The 12,728-nt window shown below is 39.7% G+C and overlaps 1 protein-coding gene across 9 annotated transcripts in view; it reads left to right on the top strand.

Annotated features, from left to right (window-relative positions):
* The window catches only part of itsn1 (intersectin 1 (SH3 domain protein)), a 62,016-nt gene that overhangs the window by 22,365 nt on the left and 26,923 nt on the right, over nt 1-12,728 (top strand). For 4 of the 9 annotated variants that reach the window (XM_035955661.2, XM_035955659.2, XM_055018467.1 and 1 more), the window contains exons 17-24: nt 602-741; nt 1,930-2,013; nt 7,740-7,876; nt 7,972-8,249; nt 8,885-9,039; nt 9,223-9,237; nt 11,197-11,441; nt 11,549-11,723. In XM_035955661.2, the coding sequence (XP_035811554.2) occupies nt 602-741; nt 1,930-2,013; nt 7,740-7,876; nt 7,972-8,249; nt 8,885-9,039; nt 9,223-9,237; nt 11,197-11,441; nt 11,549-11,723 (1,229 nt within the window). The remainder of the gene's footprint in view (nt 1-601; nt 742-1,929; nt 2,014-7,739; nt 7,877-7,971; nt 8,250-8,884; nt 9,040-9,222; nt 9,238-11,196; nt 11,442-11,548; nt 11,724-12,728) is intronic. The other 5 variants (XM_023286776.3, XM_055018470.1, XM_055018469.1 and 2 more) reach the window with 3 other exon arrangements.

Below are 12,728 nucleotides of genomic sequence, written 5' to 3'. Positions count from 1 at the left end.
ACCTTATGTCTGTCTTAAACCTTCATGTCATGTTGCAGCTCAAACACCCATTTTAAAGCAAAAAAATTGAAAAAAAATACATAGTTAAAAGTATTTTTTCATTATGAAACTTATTCTGCTTGGCTTAATGAGTATAAAATGGTTGATTTCACCTATTTGCAAACCCACTCTAAACAGAAGAGGTGTCTTGTGCTAATTTGTCAGCATTACTCCATGAAAAGAAAAAAAGTCAAAATGTAAAATAAAATGTCATGTGAAACTATTGTAGGTCTTTCCAATGTACATTAAAAAAAAGTTTTAACATTCACTTTTTATGAAAAACGAGTGAATTTTCCTCATTGAACCATGATCTGTGAGAGGTAAAGAACACCACTGCACTAAATATTGATAGAAATGGTTAGTAATGGCATTAACAATGAGATATAAACAATGTTTGTTGGGATTTTTTTGGTTTCTGATGTTTTTGGATAATTCAACATGTTCTTGAGTCAGTTTAACTCAGGAACATGATTGCTGTTCCTGAGAAACGAACCCAACAGAAGGGTTAACTAATGAACCTGACGCCGTCTCATGCTGTTTCTCTGTGTTTTTGTATTTTTAGGTGATAGTCTGTCGTCGCTGCAGAAGGCCGTTGAGCAGAAAGAAACCAGCCGACAGCAGCTCAGAGAGCAGCTCGATGCCGTGGAGAGAGAGACGAGGGCCAAACTGCTGGAAATAGACGCTTTCAACACCCAGCTGAAGGTAATTAACCAACAAATCAATGCAGGACAGTAGAGGAAATATTAGCTAAACACCTGGAGACAGAACTAAGCAGCATGTCTAACTCTAAAATTTTAAAAATGCTAACAACACTTCATCTTGACATTAGTGATACTGGATTTTTTTATATATTCATGTAACATAAAAACAAAGTTTGCTGTTCAGTTTAATGCATTTCTGCAGGTCTTTATTAATTAAAAAAGATCAATGTAAGTTAACAGACTGATTAGTTAGCTTGCTAATGCAGTTGCTGTTTCCTAAATCATGTCCTGTCTCATCTCTCATAATCCCATTTTCACAGCTTAACAGTTGAACATTTGCGCAGTTTTCATGTTGGCCGATGTGCTTAAAGTTTTCATATTTATATCTGACTCCTACATCCATGTTTGTGCTCATGTTATAATTATAATGTCGACTGCCGTGTTTTTAAAGAGAGCTAGCTGTTCACAGACTGCTGCCAACAGTTTTACTACAGACAGACGCAGATGGAGGGACTTAACTCCTCCAGAATTGGATCACAGGAGGCTGTTTATGTTTCCTAGCGCGACCTTTTGTCCTATTTTTCTTTTTATTTCCTCCTGATTCATCCAGGATAGTGAGTGAGGTCAGAGAGAGGAGAATTCTGTTCCAGCGGCAGGAGATGAGACAGAGGAGGGGGGGAAAGGCAGGAAAGCAGAGACAACACAGACCACAATAAACTGATTTTCTAATAGCTAATCTAATAACGTCGGCTCTCCGTTTTATCCATGCAGCGGTTTGAGAGCAACAAACAAAAGCAGCAGTTTAGATCCAGAGTAAAGTGCAGCCACATCTCAGTGGTGTAAGTCTTTGCGAAACACACCACTGAGACGTGAACTATATTTGATGATACCTCCGCCTCCCTTTTCTACATCACTTCCTTCCCTGAAATCTTCAACGCTGTGCCTCGTCTGTCCTCTTTATTCCCACTGGGACTGTTCATCTGCAACGCTCCTTCTGTCACTTCTCTGCTTCTACTCGCCGTCCTCGTCTGTATTTCGTTCCTGCTTCTCCGGTCTGTATCTCATGCATTCATTCTCTCCCTATTCTGTTCTTTTGTTTAATCCACATAATGAACCCTTCCTTCTATATTCTCTACCTCCTTTATTATATCTCCCACACTGGCCTTTTTTGCTTCCTTGCCCATGCCAGTCTCTGTGTGAGTTCTATGCCAACCACTGTGCCAGGATAGAAGCCCTGCGACGCCAGCTTCAGGACGAACAGAGAGGGAGACAGGTAGAGCACACTGCCACTGCTGGACTGGGGTGGTACTGCAGCTGGGATGTCACAAAAATATCAAAATGTATATTAAACATTAATGACAGACCTGGAGCGAAGAGCAGCATTTCAATTGGATCTGACTGATGATGGAAGCTTCAGGTGTCTTTTTTTGGTTAACACCTACAAACCAGACTTGTGAAAAGCCTGATTTGTGGTGACGCTTCAGTTTAACATGTTTACTGCACTGTGCTGCCCCCGCCAGGCAGATAGATGTATTGCAGTCAGTTCAGGTCTCACTGTAAATGTCGAGCTGTGAGTGGTTTGACCACTAAAGAGCACTGACACTGCTGAATCTGGTGTGCTGTTTTTATCTGATTTCACATGTCAGACACTGTATATAAAATATGGATGGAGCCTCCATGTCTGAACAGTGACGCTTTGAACTTGAATTCTCCCTGATAGCCAGCAGGGGGCGACTCCTGTGGCTGCAAAAACATGTCTGATTGCATAGAAGTCTGAGAAAATGAGCCTGGTTCTCACTTGATTTCTAAGCTCAGTAAACATTTTTCTCATTAATTTATGGTCCCAATCACTAGTCTAAAATCTCCTTCAATACAGAATGATGTTAATTTTGTAAATTATGGTCAGATTTAGAGTAAAATTGATGATAACGCTACTGCATGAGTGCACATAGTGTCCTCAAATTTTCAGCCAGATCCACCTCTATTTTATTACATTTAGTTTTAAATAAATATTTAGACTGAATGCTAAACTTATGGCTTCACAAAGATGTCAAACATCACATTACAGCAGCTACAGTGTCCATCTTTTATATACAGTTTATGGAAAAACTTCTGACGAGGAATGCAACACTCATTACTAATCCGGAGCACATAAATGCTTTGTGTTAGTATTTGTAGCTATAAAGACTAGCAAATTACTAACAGAAGAAATAGAAATGTTTGAGTGGAAATGCATGTCAAGAAATATTTATTTACCAGGACATTTTTTTAGCTTTAGAGCAAGAAGAAATTCAGTAAGTGAAGAAACAAATAATGTCAGCTTCACTGCTAATTAAACCTTCCGAATCCCAAAAGGCGGATTTTAATGTTTTTTGAAGTACTGAATCTGCAACATTCATAACAGCCAGTAACTGTAAAAACAAAAAGAATCATCGGATTTTCAGCTTTCCAACTGCCCTTAAACTACTCATCTGTGATGCGTTGTTTTTACAAATAGCACATTGTAAGCTTAAAATCATGGTATATAATCAAAATTACTTCATTCTGCGTGTTTCATTTAGAGAATTGCAAAAAAAAATTAACCATTCACTCTAAATGGATTCTGTAAAAAACTTAAAAATTTGCTCTCCTCACAGCAAAAGTAAAGATATGTTTAACTCAACTGCAGTCAACAGTCAAGTGGCAAAAATTCTGGAACTTTTTGGTTGAACTGCAGGCAGTGTTTGCTCAACAAAGAGAGGAGACATGTATCGTTAAAAAAAAAAAAGAGTTCTTTCTAATTCTAGCCATGATTGTGCTGTTTCTATAAAGGTGCAGGATTTTGTATTGCAGTAAAAAAAATGAGCCCACAGTGAGGAAAAATGAGGCAGGAGTACAGAAATGAACAGAAATTGCTTGGAGGTCAGAGGGTTAAACCTTCCAAGCATTGAGTTATTTGGATGTGGGACAGAATATGAAATATAGTTAAAAGAAAAGAGGAAAAAACTGCCATGTGGAGTCAACCTGAGCTTGTGTAATTTTTTTAGAGATATATTAGAATGATAAGACAAAAGTGCGGAAAATAATGTCACAAAAACAAAAAACACGGCCAAAATCTATTTATTTAAACACTGTAGAGATACTAAACCTCACAAAAAAATTTGAGCTCCAGACTGTTATTTATTATTCAATACAGATAATTTAGGAAATAAGAAGTTAAAGAATGTGTTCAGGCTTATTGCTAAATAAACTCGACTGTTCTGCTGCCAGCTAAAGCCTGTTTAGTAACACAGACTACACTTGGAGTTGTAGCAACACATTACTCATCGGTGACTAACAGGATCCTCCTTATATGGGACGTTGTGGTTTTTTTATTTTTTATTTGGACTCTGAGGAAGATTTTGCGTCGGCGATTAAAAATATTGTTTTTCCTGGCTGCATTAAAAAACACTTGGAAATAAATTGAGAAAGCAAATATGAAATTGATAACAAAAAGTTAAAATACCTAGAAAAGCTTAACTGATTATACTGCTTTTTATTCAAGTTGTCCTGCCAGATGTCCAGTTGCTCGCTGTGTGCCTGCTGACAAACAATACTTAAACTGATCAGAGTGTAAATATGGACTAAAACGTTAACTGTGTGTTTGTGTCTGTTGAGCCTCTTGTGTATGTTTGTATGTGTACCTCCTGTATATATATGTGTGTGTGTGTGTGTGTGTGTGTTGCAGGGACAGCTACAGGAGTGTTTGTCAGCCGTCAGAGTCTGTCTGACTCGGCTAAACTTCGTGATAAAGGTCCAGGAAACCTCCCAGCCTCCCTCCCATCATCTCTACAGCTTAACATTCTTTTCTTCCTTTCTTTTTTCTGTCCTCTCTTCCTCAGTTCACTCTCTCTTTACTTTGTATTTTACTCATTTTCTCATCTTTTCTCATCCTCTCTCCTGCCTTTCTCCCCCTTTCGTCCTCCATCTCTTCTTCTACATAGCCAGTGTTAACTAGTACTTATCCAGCTGGCTAGCTATACACCTTTAGTTGACGCTAGCTGTGTTTCCATAATGTATTTTAATTGTACATTTGAAGCATCAAAGTTCATATGCTCAAAGTTTATAGGCTCGCTTGAGAGCGTTCAATTCCTGATTATGTCCAATTTTCCCTCATAGATGGTCGAAGTTTTGTTTTTCTTCTCTTTCTCCTTTTTTGCCGCCTTCTTCGTCCTCTCCTTATTCTTCTTCACCCTTTTCTTCTTGTTCTTTTTTGTCTTCTTCTCCTTAATCATCATAGTCTTCTTTATCATCTTCTTCTCCTCCTCTTCCTTCTTCTTCTTATTCATCTTCTCCTCCTTCTTCTTAGCCATGTAGTTCTTCTACTCCATCTTATTTTTCTTCTCCTTGATGTTCCTCTTCTCATTTTTTTTGCGTTTTTTCCTCCTTGTTCGTTTTCCTTTTCTTCTCCTCCCTCTCCTCCTTCCTCTTCTCCTTCTTCTATTTTTCTTCTTCTTTTCCTTCTTTCTCTTCTCTATTTTCTTCTCCCCTTCTTCTTCTTCTCCTTTTACTTCTTCTCCTCCTTCCTCTTCTCTTTCTTTTTCTTCATTTGTCTTCTACGTTGTCGTCTTCTCCTCTTTCTTCTTCTTCTCTTTCTTTTCCTTCTACTTTTCCTTCTTTGTCTTCTTCTCCTTCTTCCTTCTTCTTTGTCTTCTTCTTTTCCTTCATCTTATTCTCCTTCTTTTCCTTCTTATTCTCCTTCCTCTTCTTGGTCAGTGGCAAACAACTGTGCTGCGTTCCAAGTCAAGCTGAGCTTTTAAAATTGTCTCTACCTGGGTGAATTTTGACTAACAAAGCTAAAATTCAGGAAGCATTTTTCATTTGACCTCGAAACCATTTGGAACAGATCATTTATTACTTTATGGTTGCGGCCTAAATGTTAAATAGTTGATGGTAATGACACTAATATCTGTAATGTGAAATGAGCTTCATCTGTCTTTGCATTGTCGGTACCTTTAGCTCGTTTATTCTATGCATATCTGCAAAATCAAACCAGATATTTTTTTCATCCTACATTTGACGCATTGTGCTCTGGGACATGATAAATCTTTTCTTGGCAGGATCTAGTAGCAGGGATGTTGGAATTGGATCTCCTCTACTTTTCTGTACTGTAACGCAGCCTATACTGCCACCTTCTGACGACAAAGCTGAACCTACTTTATTCGCTCCAAATCAGTTAATGGAAACTTGCATTCTCTTTTTTGTGATAATTGGCTTTAAATTCCTTTGACATTTTTGTGGAAACACAGCTGCTGCTCACCAGTTCGGCAGGTTTACTCGATTAGGCAACGTTGTGCCGTTGCTATGCTAAGCTACTTCACAAGAACTACCAAGTGATGTTTCAGCCAGACAAACAGGAGCTAGTAGAAGTCTACCAGAAGTCTGCTGTGTGTGAGTGAATGTTTGTGTGTCTGAGTGTTGTCTCACGTCTTTCCTGTTTGCTGTTTCAGGTGATTTGGAGTTTTCTGTCCCTGCAGAGTTGTACTTTTACTCCTCTGTCCTCTCTGGTTTGCTTGTTCTCTCTCTCGAGGTTTCCTCACGTTGGTTGGTTGTTTGGCTGAAACACGACAGCTGCCTTGTGTTGTTCTAGTAACAGAGTGTGTTCTAATGGCACAGCTGGTTGTCATGACTACACAGAGCTGCTCCCACCCCTCCATTACTGCATCTCCTGACCTCCCCTCCACCCTCGAACCTCCCCTTTTTGTTTTACCTCTAACCCATCCACCAAACCATACTCTGCCTCGCGCAAGCTCTGCCCCATCGCCACGACCGGAGCCCCGAGTTCTGGGCCGAATCCTCCAGTAGTGACAAATCCCCTTCCAGTAACATCCCCTCCCACTTACTGATGCATAAATAACATTTAAAAAGTTTTTCACATGCAGTTTAATCCCCAAATTTACGTGTAAATTACATCCATTTTGTGTTTTTTTTTTCCCAGCCGATTAGATGTCGTAGAGATCTTCTTTGGCATGGTAACACCAGAAAAAAGACTTTGAACGTACAGTTTATCTGGTGTCTATGCCAGCTTGAGTAGCATACTGATGCATAAATAATATTTTAAAAGTTTTTTACATGCCATTTAATCCCCCAATTTATATGTAAACTACATCTATTTTGCGGCATTTTTGTTTGTAGCCAATTAGATTGTGTAGAGATCTTCTTTTGTATGTTAACACCAGACGAAAGGCTTAGAAAGTTCTGTTTATCTGATATCTGTGCCAACTCGAGCAGCTCAAGATTCTCAGTGGGAGAGAGATTAACCAGTAAGGCTGATAATTGACCCAGCTTCATTGCAGGATATATGTTAGACAGCGCATCTGACCCACGATTTAAATGCTCCGTCCAGACACCACAGACATAAAGTTGTTCTACTGCTTTCTAGTCCGCTTATAGTTTGCGGGGAAGAATCCGTTCCACATATAGACGCAGTAGATTGGTGACTGTGATTTCTAAATCTGAGTAGCACTTGCCTTGGTAGTGTAATTGCTGCTTGGATTTTTGGACCAAAGACGTATCGCCATAAACTCTCGCAGACCTGGGGAAATGACAGAACTTGCATCACACATATCCTGGCATGCTTGTGGATGTGGAAAGTACAAAACTGGCCTCACTAATTTATGTGTTGGAGTGAGGTAAAGCTCCACTACATGCTTTAAGTCTGTTACACATTGGACTTCGAAATTATATTGAAGATCACATCAGAAAAATCGCAATGAGTTAGTTCAGCCTTAACGCCTTTATCGTCTAAAATAAATGTATTATCTAAGTAGCTGCCATGGTTACCAGCAGAGACGTCCATCGCCCCCGGTGACACGGCTGAAGGGGCGGAGCTTGCCTCGACCACCCGACTAATACAAACTCGCTGCTGCTGCTGGTGTTGTTGTTCTTGTTTGTCGTCGGTGGTAACCCGTGGCAACCAGCCCTCTGATCCTGCTCCCTCCTCACCGCTGTTCCTTTCCTGTATCCCATGATGCTTTGCAGGAGCTGAGGGAGATCCACAGCCGGCAGCAGCGGCAGAAACAGAAGGAGCTGGAAGGCGACACACACACACTCGCACACACACACCCGCACATGCACACACCCATCGACAGGAAGTCGGTCGAGCTGCAGGAGAGCAGGTGATGACCAAACACGCCTGACATCATCCGTTAAAAGTTTTGTACCTGTTATTACACGTAAATAAGAGTTTGATCTGGCCTCGTCGTCCTCCAAGGTTGTCGTCGGACGAAAGCGTTGCCTGGAGGGATGAGGCAGGAAGTTCCGCCCCTAAAGCTCCAAGCCCCGCCTCCATCTCCACCCCCCATGCCTGGTTAAACAGAGTGACTCAGGAAGAGGAGGAGAGGAAGAGGAGAGGCATGGAGGACGATGAGGAGGGCAGGAAGGCGGCAGGATCCATAGGAGACAAGGAGGAAGAAGGAAGAGGCAAGAAGGACATGCAGGATAAACTAAACAAGCTGTTCAGCCAACCAGCCGACCCCTGGGCTTCAGCAGGTCAGTTATCATGAAAAATAACTAAAGACACTCCAGATTATCTAAATCTGGGATTGCAGTTTGGTGCAACATGTGATTATTATCTTTAGCAACACTTCTGTGGAAGTAAGTCAGTTGTACCATCACTCAACAACTCACTGTCAGCTCATTTTTCACTCCAATATAAAGTCCTGCAGCTCTGTGGAAACAAAATAACTATTAGTAAAAGTAAAGAGAACTCAGAAATGTCTTCTGTGCAGTATGACACTGTTATAATGTCATAATTTAGAAAAACAAAACACCAGGTAAATGTTTTTCATTATTTATATTTCAAAATTGAAAAAAGAAATGGAATCAGTACTTAAAATGTTTTTAAAGTGCCCACAGTTCATATTTTTTTTGTCTCTTTTTTTGTCATTTTCAGTCTGTTTGCAGTTTTTTGGCAATTTTTTGTCATTTTCAATCTCTTTGTTTATAAAAGTAGGTTTTAAGAAGTGATTTAAAAGAAGTTAATGACTCTACGAGCAGGTTAAGGCGATCATCAAATTTATGTCAAGCACATATTTTCTTGGAGTTCGACCAGCAGCAGACAGTAGTTGGAGAATGTGTTCTTTTATCATAATATTTCTGTTTTATTTTCTGTTTCTTTACAATAGAAAAGACTCCATGTCCCAGTCTGTTTGACCAGAAAGCTCCGGTCAGCAGCTTCGACCAGCAGCAGCCGGTGAAGGTGGTTTACTACCGAGCTCTGTATCCGTTTGACGCTCGCAGCCACGACGAGATCAGCATCACTCCTGGAGATGTGATCATGGTACGTCGAGGGGGAAAACGTTCAGCTCACAAAAACACAAAAACTTACAGATTTTCTTGCCTCTTTTGTGTATCTGTGTGTGTTTGTGTTAAATCCTCCTGAGTGTGTGTCTCCTCTCAGCTCTATCTGAAGTGTGTGTGCTGTTTTAACTTTCTCCTCTCTCCTCTGCTGTGCAATCTGAAGGTGAAGGGGGAATGGGTAAGTTGTTGCCCCCGCCCAGTGTTGTGCCTCCACCAATCACAAGCCAGAAAACGCTTGCTGTCATTGGTTCATCTCACGTCATCACCATGTCCGTTCATTTACCGGTGGATGAATGTCTGTGGCTTTTATTTTGACTAAATCAGCACAGCCAGATTTATAAATGTCGTTTTTGTTTACAAGGTTAATGTGAAAAGCTATGAATGTGCGAGTTTCAGTCGTCAAGCTGCTTTATGAAAAGTTATAAAGCTATTTTTATCACCATTAATATCTCCATAAATAAACCTTAGTTTTTTCTGTTTTCTTTTAAATATATTTCATTTTTCCATCCCACATTCCAGTCACTCAAAGCACAGGTTTAACCCTCTGAGCTCCAAGCAGTTTCTGGCCATTTTTATTTGCTCCTGGCACATTTTTTCTCACTGTGGTTCATTTTTTTACTGCATTATAAAGTGTTGCACCTTTGTGGAAACAGAAAAACCAAGAAGAAGGAGAGAGAACTCAGAAATGTCTTCTATGCCACAGAAAAAAGTTATAATGCTATAAATCATAAATTAAAAGAGGTTGAATTTCTACAAAATATTAAAAATGTGAAATAAATATGTACATTTTTCCACGTGCTGACAGTTGTTACCAGTACTTGGTAGGAAAAACAATAACTACATGATACAGATATTTTTCTACTTACATTTTTTATTTGTTTCCTCTCTGCTCTGATTGAACATTGCCTGCAGTTCAGCTGAATTTTTGTCACATGACTGTAGTTTACAGTTCAGTCAATAATGGCTTCACAGTTGCATGAAAATTTGCAGAATTTTTTAGTTTTTACAGAATACTGTTCATGTAGATGGTTAATTTTTAGCAATTTTCTAAAGTACCGACATAGAGAATAAAATGATTTTGATACAATGCAACAATTACAAGCTGAGATTTGAACGCAATCTGTAAAATCTTTTTATTTTTCACTGTTTCTGGCAGATAAATGGTGTAATTTCTGCATTTTTTTAAACACCATGCCTTTCAAAGTGGCAGGTTTTGGAGTTCAGGGGGTTAAATTCACAGACTGTAAAGCCTGTTTTCTGTTGATAACGTCAGAAGAAAATCATCCAAACTGATTTTCAAGTGTTTGTTACGTGTCTCTTGGTGCCATTTTATGAAAAAAAAAAAGGTCAGCATTGTGAACTGTCATATGGGAAATGTAGTTTTAATTTTTACTAAAGGGATAGTTTATTAAATGAAGTAGAATTACTCAGTCAGGACGCTAGAATTGAAAAGGTCTTTGTTTATTATACACGACACGTTGGCGTCATAAGAAATGACATTCAGTGGAGCATTAACAGTTTAAATGTCAAGCTCGTGTTATTTCTCTCACTTGTCGACTAATTCAACTGTGAGCAGCTGTTGTTGTTGTTTTTGTTGTTTCCTGACGCTAACGTATGTGTCCCCTCTCCTCCTATGACCCGGAGACCATTCACCTTAAAGAGCTAATTTTCTGCACCTTGAAGGGTTTATTATTGTAGGGGTTAGGGTTATATTTACATACTTTAATGTTGATTAGTAACCCCAGATCTCCGAATAGAGGCTGAGAAACCCCTAGCTGTAGCAGAAGTGGCTCTAGTGAGAGATTCATGGAGGGTTTGATGGCTAAAGCTGAGAAATAGGAAGGAATTATGCAAATATGGTGTAGATAAGCAACGGAAGTAAAGCCTAGAGGTGTTTCTGGCAGGTAAGGAGCCGAATTTTCTGTGGGACAAACCCTTTACATGCACAAAAAGCAGCTATATAACAAACTGGACACCAAGAGACAGAATCTGGGCTCTGTAGTACACCTCAAGAAAACTTCTGCAGAGGCTTCGATAAAACAAACACCTGTAACAAGCTGAGAGTAACATTAGCATGATGAAAAGCTTCCACTGCCTCTTTAAGCTTCGTCCTGACTCCGCCCCTCTGCTCTGATAGGTGGATGAGTCCCAGACAGGTGAGCCCGGTTGGCTGGGAGGTGAACTCAGAGGAAGGACTGGTTGGTTTCCAGCCAATTATGCAGAACGGATACCGGACAGCGAAGCACCAATCAGCCTGCGAGCCACAGCCTCGGCTACGCCCACCTCGGCCCAGCAGCCAATGACGATGCCTCCTCCAGCACCTGGACACACCTCCTCTTCCACATCATCTGCGAACAGCAACTGGGCAGATTTTAGCACTACGTAAGTCCAGTTTAACTATTTATTTGTCTTTTACTGACTCACAGACTTGTTAAACACAATTAATTTATATTCACAGCACACCTGACACACATGTTGTCTGTTTGCAGTTGGCCGTCGAACACAGCCAGCCAATCAGACAGCGAGGGATGGGACGCCTGGCCGACCTCCTCGACCAGTCAGAATCCGTCTCTCAGCGTTCCCTCGGCGCAGCTACGGCAACGCTCCGCCTTCACACCCGCTACCATGACGACGGGTTCCTCTCCATCACCTGTACTGGGACAGGTAACCAGTTAATGAGATGCGATTTTAAACCACTTTGCACATTTTTACTCACTGTTGGTTCACTTTTCACTGCAATATAAAGACCTACACCTCTAGCAGCAACCATGAAGGAGGAGAAAGAACTCAGAAATGTCTTCAGAAATGTTAGAATTACAGAAATAACCAAAAAAAATTGATTTTTTAAAATGATTTATTTTATGAACAACATTTAAAAAAAACCCTAGACTCAATATATAAAAAAATTATTCCAAGTGGCCACAAATTTTACCAAAACTGGAAAAAAATATCCACCATAGATATTTAACTATTTTACTACACACTGTAGATATTTTAAAATTTACATTTTATACTATTTTCTTTACTTGTCTTCTGTCTGCTGCTGTGTAAACGCTGCCAAAAGTCCCTGAATTTTTGCCATGTGACTGTTGGTTCCAACTGAGTCCTTTATGGGCTTTAGGTTGCACTGAGGAGACAAAATTTTTAGTATTTTACAGAATACGATAACAGCAAAGGGTTTATTTTTGGCGATTTTAAGTTCAGACGTGTTCTGACAAAATGGCACGTCACAGATGAATAGATCCAGGGTCACTGAAAAGTTGAAAATTACACCATTCTTTCTGTTCTTACTGTTTCTAGTTCTGATTAACGTTGTAATTTTGGTCTTGAAAATTAAATACAAACAATAATAACATGCCTTTCAAACCTGATGGTGGGTTTTGGAGTGTTACGATAGGGGAAAAAAGCTGTTAATTGGTCAGCATTTTCTCATTTTCTTTTTGCTCCACAAGTAAAAAACATAACAAAACTGGATTAGTATTGGGTATCTGTGTAAACAGCCCATGGTTGTGGCTGAATCATTAATGGCTTCAAGGTTACCGTAGAATCTTTAGTTTTTTACACAGTCTAGTTAATCAGTGGTTCATTTTTTATCAAGATTTAAAATTATACGTGTACAATAAACTGATTTGGATAAAATGTCACAATATTAAAGGTAGATTTCAATTA

The sequence above is a fragment of the Amphiprion ocellaris genome, chromosome 16 (genome assembly GCF_022539595.1).
Source record: "Amphiprion ocellaris isolate individual 3 ecotype Okinawa chromosome 16, ASM2253959v1, whole genome shotgun sequence".
NCBI classification, from domain to species: domain Eukaryota; kingdom Metazoa; phylum Chordata; class Actinopteri; family Pomacentridae; genus Amphiprion; species Amphiprion ocellaris.
Note: the sequence above shows the minus strand (reverse complement) of the source record. Positions and strands in the feature narration are given on the sequence as shown.